Source organism: Amblyomma americanum, chromosome 4, assembly GCF_052857255.1.
Source record: "Amblyomma americanum isolate KBUSLIRL-KWMA chromosome 4, ASM5285725v1, whole genome shotgun sequence".
Classification (NCBI taxonomy): Eukaryota; Metazoa; Arthropoda; class Arachnida; order Ixodida; family Ixodidae; genus Amblyomma; species Amblyomma americanum.
Genome location: NC_135500.1, coordinates 105,537,150 through 105,552,667, shown reverse-complemented (window position 1 = coordinate 105,552,667; position 15,518 = coordinate 105,537,150). Strand labels below are relative to the sequence as shown.

Here is a 15,518-nt window from a genome sequence, read left to right as displayed (position 1 = left end):
CAAAAATAAAAAAGCGGCTTTCTGCAGATATACTCGTATTTTGGTTTTCCTATGTTGAGCCTGTGCCCAGCAATGGCGCTGAAGTCACCGCCCTATTTTATGTTCATTTTCATTGAATCTGGTTGATAAGTATTGCTTAAAATATACCGTTTTCATTCTAGTCACCATGATTTAAACAAGGACGTTATATCACTACTCCAGTTCTGACAAGCAGAGCAAGGTTACAAATGAAGAAATCTACTCTTGATCTCCACCTCATAATTTCTGAGCTTGCTAAAAGAAGTCACATTTTGTTTCCTTCGCCGCCGCCGTTATCATCGGCTGGCTATCGTGGTCGTAAGGACCCGACAACAGCTTCGAAACGCCTCTCGCGCGTTCTCCTATAGCGTTTGTGCACAGGTTACAGGTAGGTACCAAAGGTGCGATAGCTGGTCTTTATTATACCTTTGAAGCAATGTAATAATGAAGAATAACGAGGCCATATTCAGCTAAACAGAAACCGCCAACGTATTCGCCACCTCTCGCTGAATTTGGCAACAAGGCAACAGCATAGTGTAACCTTTATCTGTTATTGTACCGAGAGATACACTTCGTTTCCAGTCTAGCATTTCGCTTTGGTCCGGAGAGGCCAGTTGTGTACATGCGCCATTACCATGGCAACCGGGAAGGAGCAGCAGGTGCGGCGTGCGCTTCGCCATCGCCGCGGCAGCGCAGCCGCTCCACCATCGGAGCCGTGCGTGACGTCACCCGGATGAGAAGTTGTGCGCATGTGCCGATATCATGGTAACCAGAGAGACCCACAGGTGCGCCGCACGCCGCTCTATCACCAGGACCGCGCGTCGCATGCGCAGCATTGCGTGTAGAAGTGGAGATGTGAAGGGCGGCTGTATCACAATATTTGACATGGATGCAGAGAAGGAGAGTCCAGCCGCTGAGAAATGGCGGTATAGTCAAGAGCAGATTAGCTCTTTCATTCCTGAGGTGGTCGCCTCGCACTTAGTTGCTCAACAAAGAGAGAATGAGCGCAAGAAGGCGAAGGGAGCAGCGGAGACGCCGAACGAAGGGAGGAACGGTTTGCCATACGGAGATGCCAGACTGCCGAGCGGAATAGACGGCGCATAGCAGCCGAGACGGGGGCTAATGTCTCTCATTCGTAAACATACAGTGACCACAACAAGCTCAGCCAGGGAAATGTACCTCGTTACGTATATCGTGGCATAGCCGAGCTAAGCAACTGCCAATTTTTCGGTATTTGTACTTGTCGACAATAGTAGGAAACAAGTCTCCATACTGCATGCCTGCCTCAGTGGGGTTCAGCGGCGCAAAAGCCGTGTAATTTTTTTGTCAGAAATATATAATAGAATGAATGTGGAAAAAAAAACTCGCTAAGAGTCCCCCATGAAAGAGGTTGAGAGATTCGTGACCAGTGCTCGTCACTTTAATCCTCGTACTCCCGTTACCGACGAAACTCTCCGTAGAACCCCTTATAACTCACCGTTATTGTCCATCATTATCTCACGCTCAGCCATTCTACAGCCGGAGAGCACTATCATCACTCCCTTTGGCCGCCTATCATTTCAGATGCGCTGTTTGTGTCATGTTGAACTGCTCCACATTTCACCAGCTGTACATCACTTGTCGCTTCTAAATCGTGTCTCTACTGGCTTACCTTGCGGTTTGCGCAAAGTGGAACGCCACAACAGGCCTTGCATCGCTTTTTAGAAGAGGACAGTGGCTGTGTCATACCTTGACCTTTAGGCCAGGCTGGCTGCATCTGAGGTGTCTCCAGTCGGCCTGATCCGACGAGCCAGCGGAAATCTCCTTGGAACTTATTCACGTAGCCGCACAGGCCGTCAACAAAATCGCATTCCGCAGGATGTGCGCAAGGCTCTGGTCGCAAAACGATGTCGTCCAGGCTCAGTGATTGATTCGGGTCGTCCGAAAATTTCGCACGAAACACCACCTGACATAAAGAGAAATGAGACAAAATGGTGGCGTGAGATTAGTGGCAAATAGGCAGCAGCTTAAAAGCAGCCCTGCAAAAATTATTATTTGGCCTCCGCCGCCAGTTGCAATTCTTGCCAAATGCAGACTTCATCGCCCTTTCTCAAAATAATCAGCTGCAGTATTGAAACAGTCCTAATTTTCATTTAAGGTTAAATTGAATGTACTTATATTAGTAACAGTAACGGTGATAGGCCATGTTTAGGACCATCCGATATTGCGTCTGTAAGGGCGATGGGCACTCATTGCCAGATAAGAACCACGAGCGTCGTTATAAGAGATGCTGTAAGCAACGTATTAGATACGCAAGTATCCCTGCGTATGAAAGTTTAACAAACAGATGATTATAAATTAGAAGCTCAAATTTCTTTGAAAGTTCCAGAAAAACAGAATATATTCTCAAGTTGTCAAGAGTGTACTAAAGTACGTCGGTTGTGAATTCTGCAAGCAGTTTCTAGAACAGGTGTGATTTTCAGAAGCTATACTGATGAGCCTAAAAGAGCTATTTAAATCAAACTGGAACTTTAAATTAATGATTCGGCTTGGTGTTAGCCGGCTTAATGTGCCTAAGGAACTTAGGTTATTAGAGACACCGTAGGTGAGGGCTCCAGATAATTTAGTCCACCTGAGATTCTTCAAACAGCACTGACAGAGTACACGGGTCAGAGTACCCGGGTCACTGAAAGAGCACACGGGTCTGTAGAATTTCGCCTCCATAGAAATGAGACCCCTGAGGCTAGGATCGAGGCTTCATCTTTTGGGTGCAAGCCGAAATCCATTACTTCTGAGGTGGCCTAAAGTGTTGATTTAATCTAATCTAACCGCAAGGAATTGGGAAGGTGGTGAGGGAAGCTAGGTGATTTAGATGACCTTACACGATTAGCAGTCTTGAAAATGAAGTAATTCGGGCTGGCTTCGTCTGCATAGTATGCGTAAATATTCGATCGTTACATAAAATCTCACTGGAAAATAAAATAGCGTTTTTAGGCAGTTCACGGTTAATCTCATAACATATAGCGGATTACGAGAGCTCGAGGGAACACACGCCGAGAGCTATGAGCCAAAGGCCATCCCGCATATTTCACAGCAAAATTAAAAGGCAGCACTAGCACCGCAGCACATATAGAACACCAGAACGGGTCATTATCTTGCCAGCATTAGCTGCCTAAGACCAGTCAGCCACGACCTAGCCAAGGATTTTACTGATCATGGTATACGTGTTCCACACGTGCCATCGCGTACGGTTTGCAGCCACCTAGTAAACGCAAAGTCAAGCTGCCAGAGTAAATTTTTCGGGCTTTAAGTAGGGTATCAATCTTGCCGATTGGAATAAAGCACACACACACACCCGTGTGTGTGTGTGTGTGTGTGTGTGTGTGTGTGTGTGTGTGTGTGTGTGTGTGTGTGTGTGTGTGTGTGTGTGTGTGTGTGTGTGTGTGTGTGTGTGTGTGTGTGTGTGTGTGTGTGTGTGTGTGTGTGTGTGTGTGTGTGTGTGTGTGTGTGTGTGTGTGTGTGTGTGTGTGTGTGTGTGTGTGTGTGTGTGTGTGTGTGTGTGTGTGTGTGTGTGTGTGTGTGTGTGTGTGTGTGTGTGTGTGTGTGTGTGTGTGTGTGTGTGTGTGTGTGTGTGTGTGTGTGTGTGTGTGTGTGTGTGTGTGTGTGTGTGTGTGTGTGTGTGTGTGTGTGTGTGTGTGTGTGTGTGTGTGTGTGTGTGTGTGTGTGTGTGTGTGTGTGTGTGTGTGTGTGTGTGTGTGTGTGTGTGTGTGTGTGTGTGTGTGTGTGTGTGTGTGTGTGTGTGTGTGTGTGTGTGTGTGTGTGTGTACACTATAATAGCAGCCAAGGTAACGGAAATGACGAGCTCGTTTGACAAACATATCCAGGAAGCCAACAGTCACCGAAAGCAAGGTGCATAGAGGAATATTGCAGTTTTTTATTTGTAGTGGTGATCAGTGGGATTCATAGGAGAATGCTGCTGTCTTTTTGTAGCGAAAGCTACACTGGGCTACCTGTCCAGCATTTTGCGGTACATGGGGGAGGCCAGTTGTGCGTATGCGCCGTAACCATGGCAACCGAAGAGGAGCAAAGTGCGGCGTGCGCTTCGCCGTCGCCGCAGCCGCGTGCCAGCTCCATCGTCAAAGTCGAGCGTAACGTCACGCGGATGAGCTGTTGTTGCGCATGCGCCGATAGCACGAGAGACCCCAAGCTGCGCCGTGTTTTTTGTCGCCGACTCGCCGCACGGCGCTCTATCCCCCGAACCCCGCGTCGCATGAGCGGGATTGCGTATAAATGGCGGAGATGAAGTGGTTGTCTGTATCACGTTTGACATGCATGCAAAGGAGAGCTCAGCCGCTGCTAAACGGCGGTATATACAAGAGAAGATTAACTCTACCAATCCTGAGGTTGTGGCCTGGCAGTTGGCTTGAACCAAACAAGAAAGCTGGAGTCTGTGTGTACGTGAAACGAGGTACCACCGCTGTCAGATGTCTCCCTTTGATTGCGGCGAATAATAGTGAAACTTGCTGTGCTCGGCTTCTCGAAAGCCGCATTATCACCCAAGAAGTCAACGTGACACCGGAAACATCTGTCAAGAAGATGATTGATGTGGTTGCCACGTGTATACCAGCCTACGGCCTGGTTAATCAGTTGTGTGTGACTTTGAGTGATTTCAACAGGAAACAGGACTCTCTTAGTCAGTGTATGAAAGAAATGTTTGACTTTAGCTTCGGACCCCCACTTCCAGACTACGCTATAGGGAACTACTATAGAGCTTGTATACTAAAGATGCTCTACCAAAGCGAAATACTGTATCGACAAAATTGAGACCGCTGCATGCAACTTCACAGATCATCGGGCAGTCTTCATCTCTGTCAATTAATAATAATTGCTTTTTGGGGAAAGGAAATGGCGCAGTATCTGTCTCATATATATCGTTGGACACCTGAACCGCGCCGCAAGGGAAGGGATAAAGGAGGGAGTGAAAGAAGAAAGGAAGAAAGAGGTGCCGTAGTGGAGGGCTCCGGAATAATTTCGACCACCTGGGGATCTTTAACGTGCACTGACATCGCACAGCACACGTGCGCCTTAGCGTTTTTATGGAGGAAAACGCTAAGGCGCCCGTGTGATGTGCGATGTCAGTGCACGTTAAAGATCCCCAGGTGGCAAGCAAAATGAATAAAAGATGTATACACGCAGTGTCTCTCATTGCTAAACATACAGTGACCACAACAAGCTCAGCCAGGGAAGCATACCTCTCGCTACGCATATCCTGACATAGCCGACATAAGCCACTGCCAATTTTTTTGATTTGTAGCGCTGATCAGCGGGATTCTGCCGCTGTTGGATTCCTTTATATATATATATATATATATATATATATATATATATATATATATATATATATATATATATATATATATATATATATATAAGGCAAATGAGTGAGGGCCTCGTTTGAAAAACATATTAGGGAGCCAACAGTCACCGAATCCAAGGTGCATAGGGGAATGTTTTTTTTTAATATCTAGTACCAATCAATTAGTCTTTTTCTCTTTAAAGAAAATTACTTATAAAGCAGCAGAAAACACAACCATGCCACCGGTGGGATCCGAACCCACGACCTCCGAATATCGCGTCCGGTGCTCTTACTATGGTTGTTTTTTTCTGCTGCTTTATAAGTAATTTTCTTTAAAGAGAAAAAAACTAATTGATTAGTACTAGATATTAAAAAAAAAACATTCCCCCATGCACCTTGGCTTCGGTGACTGTTGGCTCCCTAATATATATATATATGTGTGTGTGTGTGTGTGTGTGTGTGTGTGTGTGTGTGTGTGTGTGTGTGTGTGTGTGTGTGTGTGTGTGTGTGTGTGTGTGTGTGTGTGTGTGTGTGTGTGTGTGTGTGTGTGTGTGTGTGTGTGTGTGTAGATATGTATATCTGTCTGTGTGGTAATTACAATTTGTGTTAATGCGGTAGATAGCTCTAGTAGATTTTCCTTTACGCTTCTGCGAATAATTATTTTGAGGTTTGTACTACCGCATTTTTCCGCCTAGCGCGGTTGTAATGGTTTCGCTAATATACCGCAGGCAGATGAACTTGGAGGTCCTCGTATCTTCCATGGGCACATTAGTGGTTTCTGTGGAAAGAAAATTGCGCAGTAACTGTCTCACTTCTAGGTGGACACCTCAACCGCGGCGTGAGAGAAGAAACGGAGGTAGAATTCAAAAAAAGAGAAAGAAGTTCTTTTGTAGAGGGCTGCAGAAGATGTGCCATATTACTTGAGGAGATGAAGAAGAAGAAGAAGAATTTAGTTTTCCTTGGGATGTTCAACGTGCACTCAAATCGCGTTCGAATCGTCCAGTCCGCCTACTTGAGAATTTTGCCGTCTTTCACGCGCAGCAAAGAACTTGAATGTGTAAGAAACTCTCTCGCGACTTACGTTTTGTGTCGGCACAAATCTCAGAGTGTGAACGCTTTGCGGAGGCGACGGGCCTTTCTCCGCTCTCGTCTGTACCTGCTTGCGAGCCGCGGCCGCACATTTACGCGCTGCGAACTCTGCGTGCGCTTCGGCATGACCTTGTTCCTTCATTCGACTGACGCGAGCTTCACCCGCACATTGCAACTACGGGAGTGGCAGCTAAGCATCAGCACTCCCTTGTTATGACTTCTCTCAAGCCGATGGCATCGCCTTATCGCGTAATCTAGACGCTGAAGGAAGCATCTTTGCCTCCAAAGCGGTGGTAATTGTTTCGCCACCAGTCATAATATAGCTGGAGGCACGAACGTCCATCCTCTGCACCCGTTCGCCTAAAGGAGTGAGGGATGCTCAAGGCATAGACTGCGCATCTCTGTATGGGTTCTTACTAATCTGTAAAGAAAAGGCGCAGTTGCAGTTTGACACTGGACCGACACCTGTACTTTGGCGCGAAGTAAGAAGTGAAAGGGCAGTTCATGATGCCGATCACCGCTATGAATCAGGAGCCTCCGCGGTGACTTAGTGGACGCGGCGCTATGCTGCTGAACCGGAGTACCCGGGTTCAAACCCGGTCGCGGCAGCTTAGTTTCGGTGGAAGCCTCTCTCTGCTGTTGCGAAACTCTGGCTCTTTACTATGGCCTCTCTGAAGTACTACTTTGCATGTGTTGCATTGTTTTGCCGTATTCTTTGCGTGTGTGCTTTTGAGTGTTCGGTAATGGTTCTTTATCAGCTCTCTGCTGCATGAAGTTCGCTTTTTAATGAATCTTTGACTCTGACCCATCCTCTGACTTGCGATCAGCGAAAGCAGGACCCCAAAGCACCCGCCCCTTTGCACTTTGTAGTTGCACAGCACTGAACTTGTCAGGCTAAGTAGAGCGCATGCCTTGTGAGACAGGAAGAGCAACATCCAGACGCCCTAAGGGTACCTGGATATCCACACCACGAGTCGCTATGTGACAACAATCTTGATTACTATAATTAGGTTTGAACCTTCGCCATAAGCGCAAGCGCTCTAAATACATCAGGCAAACACTGTTTATAGAAAATCTGTATTCACAATCTTGCGTAGGATATGCAAACGCAAAGATAATCTAGACAGAAGTGGATACGACGATACGGTTTCTGCTAGAATAGCTTCTAATTGAAATGACACCAGACACCCATTACTGACACTCGGAAACATGCCACTGGTATATTCCCGAGCTTTGCTTCAATTTACACGCTATCAATATGACGATGCATTTATCAACCACATGTCGGCAAGCCACACGCAAGAAATGCGAAACGTTTTCAGTTCTCCATTGTGCCAGTGACTGCAATTTCACTTATTGCTATCAAGTACTCTGACCTGACGGTATTTGATGAAACCTTTTGGCTGCGGTATTTATCTTCCAGGAACCTGTCGCGCCATACATAATTTTGCCTTCCCTCAGGGATCTCACGGTTACGCAGGTGTTCAAAATATGGTGCTTTTGCAGCGCGGGAGCAGAATACCGCCTCGCAGTCCCATGAGTAGCTGTGTAAAGTGCGGTAGGCACCAACTGACTTAAGCTGTTCCGCCCAACGTGTGAAAGTAGCAATGAACATCAGCGCCACTGGAATTGCTTGACGGGACCGCATTAAGGACGTCTACAGGTAAGGTCTACAGGTAAGGAAACACTATTGAAAGCTTTAATTTTTTTAAGTGATATATTTTAACGGGGCTAAGACATGCATCCGTGTATGATTTTTCACAGAATAAAGGAGTTAAATGACTCACTTGAAAGTTTTTTTCTTGGACTATTTCTGCTTGTGCCAGCATCCATTCAGGACCCGGGTAAGAAGGCTTCTTCCACACAACTTCACTTTTTCCATTCGCCAAAACTTCAGCCTAGGAGGAAAAGATGGATAGCACGAAGAAGAAAATATGAGACCATTAATTAAATGCGAACGTTTCTCTCTTGGTCAAGTGAATTAATGGTTTTTGGAACAGTGTTGACGCCCTAATCCGATCATATATGCAAATATTCTGCTTCCTTCAATAAGGTTAGTTTGCAAACGAAGCTGGATAATACCGAAAAAAAAACGATTCATTTATTTTTCTCGTACAGAAAATTTGACGACGTTATTGCTTGGTCAGCAAGTAACTCATTTAGATGACTTGTTTTCTGTTATTCTTACCAACACAATATAATTTTCTTTACTAGTGTACGCCTCCTGGTAGCACCTATTTTACTCATTTCTGCTATTCTTTGAACTTTAACTCCTCTTAACTAGTTCCTCAGTTTCGCGCCGTCGGCGTCGACAGCGCGCCTGCTTCGGTTGGAAAATACCAAAGTAGAGAGAGGAAAACTCCTCTCCACATTTAGGGGAGATAAGGGGGAAGAAATCAGCGAGAGGGAAGAGGTAGTTTGGCGTGTAGTGCTGTGATTGCTAGACTGGATCTCAAAAGAGGAGCAGTGGTGCGGCGTGTCGTGTGGCTCGCCGCTCCACCAGCGACGGCGGTGGCTAGTTCGGCGAAAACGGAATGGAGACACGACACTGTTGTGGTCCGCTGAGGCCATGACTGCGCCGCTGTATATAAGCGAAGGTAGCCAGCAAGACTTTGCGAAAGGAGAATGATGGAAAATGCAGTGCGTGTTGCAGTACATGCGCTCGAGCATCAGAGGGGACCCTAGTATTTTAAAGCAGAACAATATAAATATTATTTCCGCGCACGTCAGAGCTAACTGTACAACATTCAAGTTTCACACTCGTAACAGTCCTGTGACTTTGCTTTTTTTTGTGAAAGCTCCACGGCTCCGGAAATATTTTTGTTGCACAAGCACGCACAAAGTGCGTACAAGAAAAGACATTCGCTTAAATATGAAATTTAAAGAAATAAGTGATAACTTGTCTATCTTTTTAACAATGCACTGCAAACCTTTGGTGTAATTCGTTAGAACAATTAGTCCTAAAACCATTCCGTGCCTCGTGGTCTGTAAATTGCTGTTACCCTCTATGCGTGTGAATAAAAAGAAAAGATCGGGCTGCTAAAGAATAGAAATTCTCGGTGCCAATGAAGTCTCTAAAAACTTTAAAGCAGCTGTTGATAAAGTCGAGAGACAATCTGTCGTGGGGAAAACACAGATATTCTCCTGATCCATTGCGCCTATAAGCTGAATGTTTGTGCAGTATGAAAATGATGCAATCGGATCCTGTGCCGGCTTATCAAAGAGAATAGTACTATAACCTCACTGAAGTAAAATTAGCTGACGCTTTAAACGCCAAACGCGATTATCACGCTCCTTGTGCATGCTGAACTTATGCGTTACAACCAAATAATGAAGAAACAAAAGCGGGATCGTGTTCATTTTACTTTACCATGATGCGACGCTCACCTGCAGTTGAGAACCGGCCTTTCCTGTTGTTCGGTACCAGAACTCCAGGCACCTTGGCTCACTTTGACCCTGCCATTCAGGGCTCGTCAACTCAGCGCCAGAAGGCGAAGTAGACCGCTGCGTGGCTTTCACGATGTAGGCTGAAAAAGCAACAAGCGAAAAATTTCCTTTATGCACTCTAGCCATGTATACTCACTGTGTGCACTGCTTTTAAGCTGTAGAGAATCCGGCATCTGTGCGCAGCGGGTCTCTCGCAATGCATTTCTGCCTTCTGGGCTGTTTGAACGCAGGGACTGCCTGATCTGACTCCCCTAAATTAAATTATATCCGCGAATCGTTTTTCTTTTATGTAATCATGGCATATTTTTTTGCTATAACCATTCCCTTTCTATGTCCTGAGGCAATAAGCACCGCTTTAAAAAGAATACCCTAAGCTCCCATGTGTCGCAATTTGTATTTATAATTGCCCTTAACTACCAGTGAAGCTCAACCTTAAACTGATGCATAATTGTTTGTGAAAAACTGATTTACTTAAAACAAAATTGGTCAGGACACCTTGATATGAACCGAAAGCATTTCGAAGGAAGCAAGTGCCCTTTCCTGACGATATAGACTTTTCTGCCATCGTCACAGTTTTTCTAATGCCATTCCCCTAGAAGTTTCATCCGAGACCAAAAATGACGTCGTTCGGTGTTGTCTGCCACAAAATTGCCGATTTGATGGTAGGATGGGACATCATCAGTGGCGCCTCCAGACCGGAGGAATTCCATTAACTGGAGAGGCGTGAAGTCACCAGATCAAAATTGACACCACCAGACCGAAAAATGCTCGTTTTCTGGGGGAAGGGATGTCGTCAAATCAAGTTCGCGTGTGTGAAGCCTCCACGAGCCAACTGTGGCCGGTGGTGTTGTCTAAAGTCTAATAAGAAAATGACAGACAGCAGCCGGCCTAGATGCACATTAGACAGCCTCCCGAAGGAGGATGTGCGAGAAGGAAGCTTGCGGGAGCTAATCATTCGCAGCGCTGCTCGGGAAGAGCTACCTGGCTCTAGCAAGCCCCACCAGTGACTGCCCATAACGGCACCAACAGCTTGGAATGTTATCACATTGATTTTTTTTTCTTTTTTGCACTGCCGTGCCTAAGGCGCAGGCGTTTGGGACGAGTATGCTGTGCTACTCCGAATACTAGGGTATGCTGCAGCCCTCACCTGAGAATAGGTGGGTGCATTGATAAGGGGAGCGAACAGAACTGCTACAGCTTGATGTTAGAACATGGAAGATTTGAGAACAGGGACACGTCTTCATAATCCTTTACGCGATGCGTGTTTGACCCCAGAGAAAAGAAGCCGAAGGCTCCACTGGCTACTCTTGTTTATGCGCCTGCACGCGGAGATGGGAAGGGGGTGAATGATGCCGGAACGTACTGCTCGGGGCAACGAAAAAAAAAAACCACTACGGGAGTCACAGCGAACGCTACCAGCGTGGTAGAAACATTTTCAAGGAGCGCTGCTAGAAAAATTTTTGACGTTTACCAGACAGCACGATGCCTTTCATGTAAAGCATTTTTTCCTGACACTCTTGGCGACGAAACTGATCCAACTTAACAGCGTAAGCAGTATGAGTTCAATTGGGCAAGAACTTGGAGGACGCTTAAGCTTCAACTATAAAGGACTATAGACAACTAATTTTATTGCGCATTTTCTTCTGACAAACGATGCGGTAGACATTAGAATGCATGGATTACTGGGTGGTATTCGCCTACAACCGATAAATAATTTATAATTGAATGTCTTCTCTCATTCTGTTTCTGTTTTATCGACCGAATGACGACTGCGACGTTAAGTTGATGTTTTGGTCACGTGATCGTCTAGAAAATTCGAATATAATCACTGATATGTAGTTTTAATTCACCACGAGATTTCATCTAGACTCTTCCAACACCAGGAATGACGAAAAATGACCTGTCAGCGATTATCTTAGATTTTCTAGTGAATCACGTGACCAAACATTAACTTGACGTCACAGCCGTCCTTCGGTCGATGAAACCGAAACCGAAACAGCGTCAAGAAGAAATTCAATTATAAATTATTCCGCGGTCGTACACGAATACCACAGGGAACGCCATGTATACGGATGCCAAACGCATCCTTCGAAAGAAGAAAACACGCAAACAAAAATTTGGTGTCGATAGTCGTTTAAGAGTAGCACGCGACGGCATTATCCTGCCGCCACCGTTGAACCGACAACCGATATCGGCCGCATCGTGGATAGGGGGTCGGCATTCAATGAAGACGAACGGGATCGAGTGTCCCACGGGGAAGACACCACTAGGGATGGAAATTTTCCTCCAGACATACGTGACCTAGTGTCAAAGCACTATCGCATCCCGACGCGGTGGCGCAGTCGGCGACAAGTTTGTGCCTCTCTCTCTGTCCCCGATTAGTGACACCCGGCTCACACCTTACGCATCGATGCATCACGCATATACACGCATCACACTGTTCAAGTATAGTGAATCATCTGAGGAATCAAATTAATCTGACTGAATTACCTATTACTAACTAGCATACACATAACTAGGCACGCATCAATACATATTCTTAAGAGCCCGCACCAAGTCAACGACAAGAACGCGTTCACCAAGTCCACCTCTATCCCGCTTAAATCAACGAGCGTTGTTAGCCAAAGGGCAGAGTGCCCGTCACGCAAACCAAGGGACCTGGGTTGGAATCCCACCTAATTCGCCTAATTTACTTTCCGCCACTATTACTTTTCTTTACATATATAAACGCCCTTAAAGCGTTTGCTACCAATCCGAGCAAGCTTATGAGTTTTTTAGAGGGCCAGTTCCGAGCGTTGACGGAGCAGCATATACATACGGGGAAGCAAGTGTGATTGCAGTGGAGTGTTTGAATTACACGCATGGTCATGTGGTTTTGACGTCACGGCCCTTTCGGGTAGTCCTCATTTTTCATTAACACCGACGGCATCGCCGACACAGGTTTTTCCGCGACACGGAACCTTTAACGCTGTCGCGTTAAAAAAGCCGGCGTGTATTTTAAACTGGCCGCCGAGTGATTCCTTCGGCGCTTACAGCACGCCGAGCCCGGGAGCGGCTCCCCGACGTGAGGATAGAAGGGAAATTTGAATCGTCGGAGGCGGAGAGGCGGGCGCAACGGTGTCCACAAGCGAGCGGCGGGCATGAAGCGAAGGGAGCGGTATCGGAAGCAAGTGCGCGTCATCAGCTAATCCAGTGCGGCGCTCCATAAAATGCGAGATGTTTATAATATTGCAAATGTATTATACACATCTATTATATTTATTCCCGGCGTTTATTTTATCGTTAAAATATGAGCATCAAACGAAAACTCAAGCTAAAAGCACATTCTGCTTACGCAGCTCATCGCATCAGACCGTCAGAGCGTGTGTTAATTTTTTTTGGAGCGAAAGCTACACTGGCCACGAACTTTCGATTTCGCTGTGGCGGTGCTCCGAGGAGGCACAGAGACAGACCTTGAGCCGTTGCCTAGCAACCGCCGTGGTTAGGTGGGCGCCGCGCGCTGGCCGCGCCATCTGGCATGACGTCACATCGCGCGCCTCGCCTCTGCGGCATCTATGGGAGCCACTGAAAGCCCCGCACACTCATTGAATAAAAACAAAGAAAACCCTGTGACGAGGCCGGGAATCGAACGGGGACCTTTGGCGTTTGAGACAGAGACGCCAACACTCCGCCACGACGGCTCAAGGTTGAATCATGACTGAAGGCGCATCTAGTGAATGCACGGGTTTCATATATTAACTCTTCCGACCCAGATGTCACCATGCTTTCGCTACGTGTATCCTGGACCAACAGAGCTAGGCCATCAGCAATTTTTTTTATTGATTAAAAAAAAGACCCCAATAAAGGCCCTGTGCCGCATTAAAAACAGTGTTTGCGTTGCCGTCGGCGTGACGTAAAAGACAGGGCTAATCGACAGGGACGTGACGTCACAACCATTTCACCTAGCGCGGGCAAATAAAACACTCTGCTGCGGTCACACTCCGGCTCCAAGTATACATGCTGCTCTGTGAAGACGTTTAACTGGCACGGTGCGAATGACATAAATTAAAGCTAGCAGGAACGGGTTGGTCGCACACGTTTTAAGGTGTATATGCAAAATGGAGCAATGAGTTGAAAAGTAAATCGGGTGTATTAGGTGGCTTCCGAACCCACGACCCTTGGATTGGGAGACGGGCGCGCGATGCCTATAGTTCACAATTGCTCGTTGGTTGAAGCCTGAATGCGTTCCGAATGCGGTAAATGCGCTGTGGTCTTTGACTTGATGTGGTGTCTTCATTGAATGTACTGATGCGTGCATATTTATGGGGAATTGTACATACTGAACTACAGGCGTGCCCAGCTGGGACTGCTCCAGCGCGCACGTCCTAGCTCACGCCTTTTGTCGCTAGGATATAAACAATACCGCAAGGTGTGGCAAAATGACCTCCTTCATTATATTATTTTAAAGAGGACAATTTTATCGTTTGCCCATATGATCATCATCATCAATTTATGTTAGGTGCGATGGTGCCGACGAATTGCAAGGATGCAAAGGGAAAGACACTCCTTAGGCTGGTCAAGAGCGGAAAAAGTGTCATTGTAGCTGTTTTCATTGCTGATATTGAGAGAGAACCGTAACACAAAGTAAATGTGCTTAAATAGCACACACGAAATTGCAGACAATGATGATGATAGTAGCAAACGAACACGGCAACCGAACGCCCTCAACTGCCGAAAACCTATCAAAAGTTGGCGTAGGCAGCTCCACAGGATACTGTCATCTCGGCAAGCCTCTAGTTCAGCAGCACTTGGTTATGAGTATGGTAATCAGTAATTATAGCCAATTCAACTACAATAATTCAATTTCTGAGGCAGTTGGTTGTTCTTGAAGGGTTTGTTCTGTATGTTTGTATGATGTATCGATGTGTAAGGCGTCATTCGGGCATCACCAATCGGGGAAAGAACGAATGGTAGAAAGCCGCCGGGGGGCCGCAAAGTGTGCCACCATTTGGTGATGCGACAGTACTTAGATATTAGACCTCGTCTGTCTAGTTTCCACCCAGCGAAGAGTCTGCCGAGGGGCGCTGCGATCCCTTTCGTTGGCGATGGACGCTTGAAGGACGTATCATAGACAAATCGGCGAAGGGCGTTTAGCGGCGTCGCTCAGCCCGTGCTGCACTTCTTCGCAGAAGCGCGTGCCTATCAAAACACCTAAAAAGCTGCGCTCAAAAATCTAATTAGGAAGCATCGTAATATTCAGGTAATTTTTTTATATAACACTACCACTTCGTCCTCAAGCAATGGCATACACTTAACGAATCCATACTGTAACTACGCGAGAGACGACGGAGAAAAAAAATCCAAACAACTGCTGTGGGGTTTCGCAACTTTCTTCGTCACTCACCATTGGCAAACTTTAGCCAACTAGTCTAGCTTTTCATCGTTTTGAACCAGGCCAGATTACGCTGACTTCAATCGACTATTCTGCTTTTCCTCTACCTCTTAGCATTTTAGCGTTTCTTGAGTGGAATTTATCAAAATGGACATTTGAATGACCACGATAGCGATATTCTGTCTTCTTAAGGAGCAAGGCATTTTGAGCTCTAGCTCTGAAATCTCCTTACTAGTATCTCTTTTCTTCAAAAGGCAA

General features: G+C 46.3%; 1 protein-coding gene across 1 annotated transcript in view; it reads right to left on the bottom strand.

Moving 5' to 3' along the window:
• The window catches only part of LOC144129735 (MAM and LDL-receptor class A domain-containing protein 1-like), a 189,224-nt gene that overhangs the window by 110,344 nt on the left and 63,362 nt on the right, over positions 1-15,518 (bottom strand). Inside the window, 3 exon segments of the mRNA XM_077663821.1 lie at positions 1,747-1,963; positions 8,230-8,340; positions 9,830-9,969. Of these exon segments, the coding sequence (XP_077519947.1) occupies positions 1,747-1,963; positions 8,230-8,340; positions 9,830-9,969 (468 nt within the window).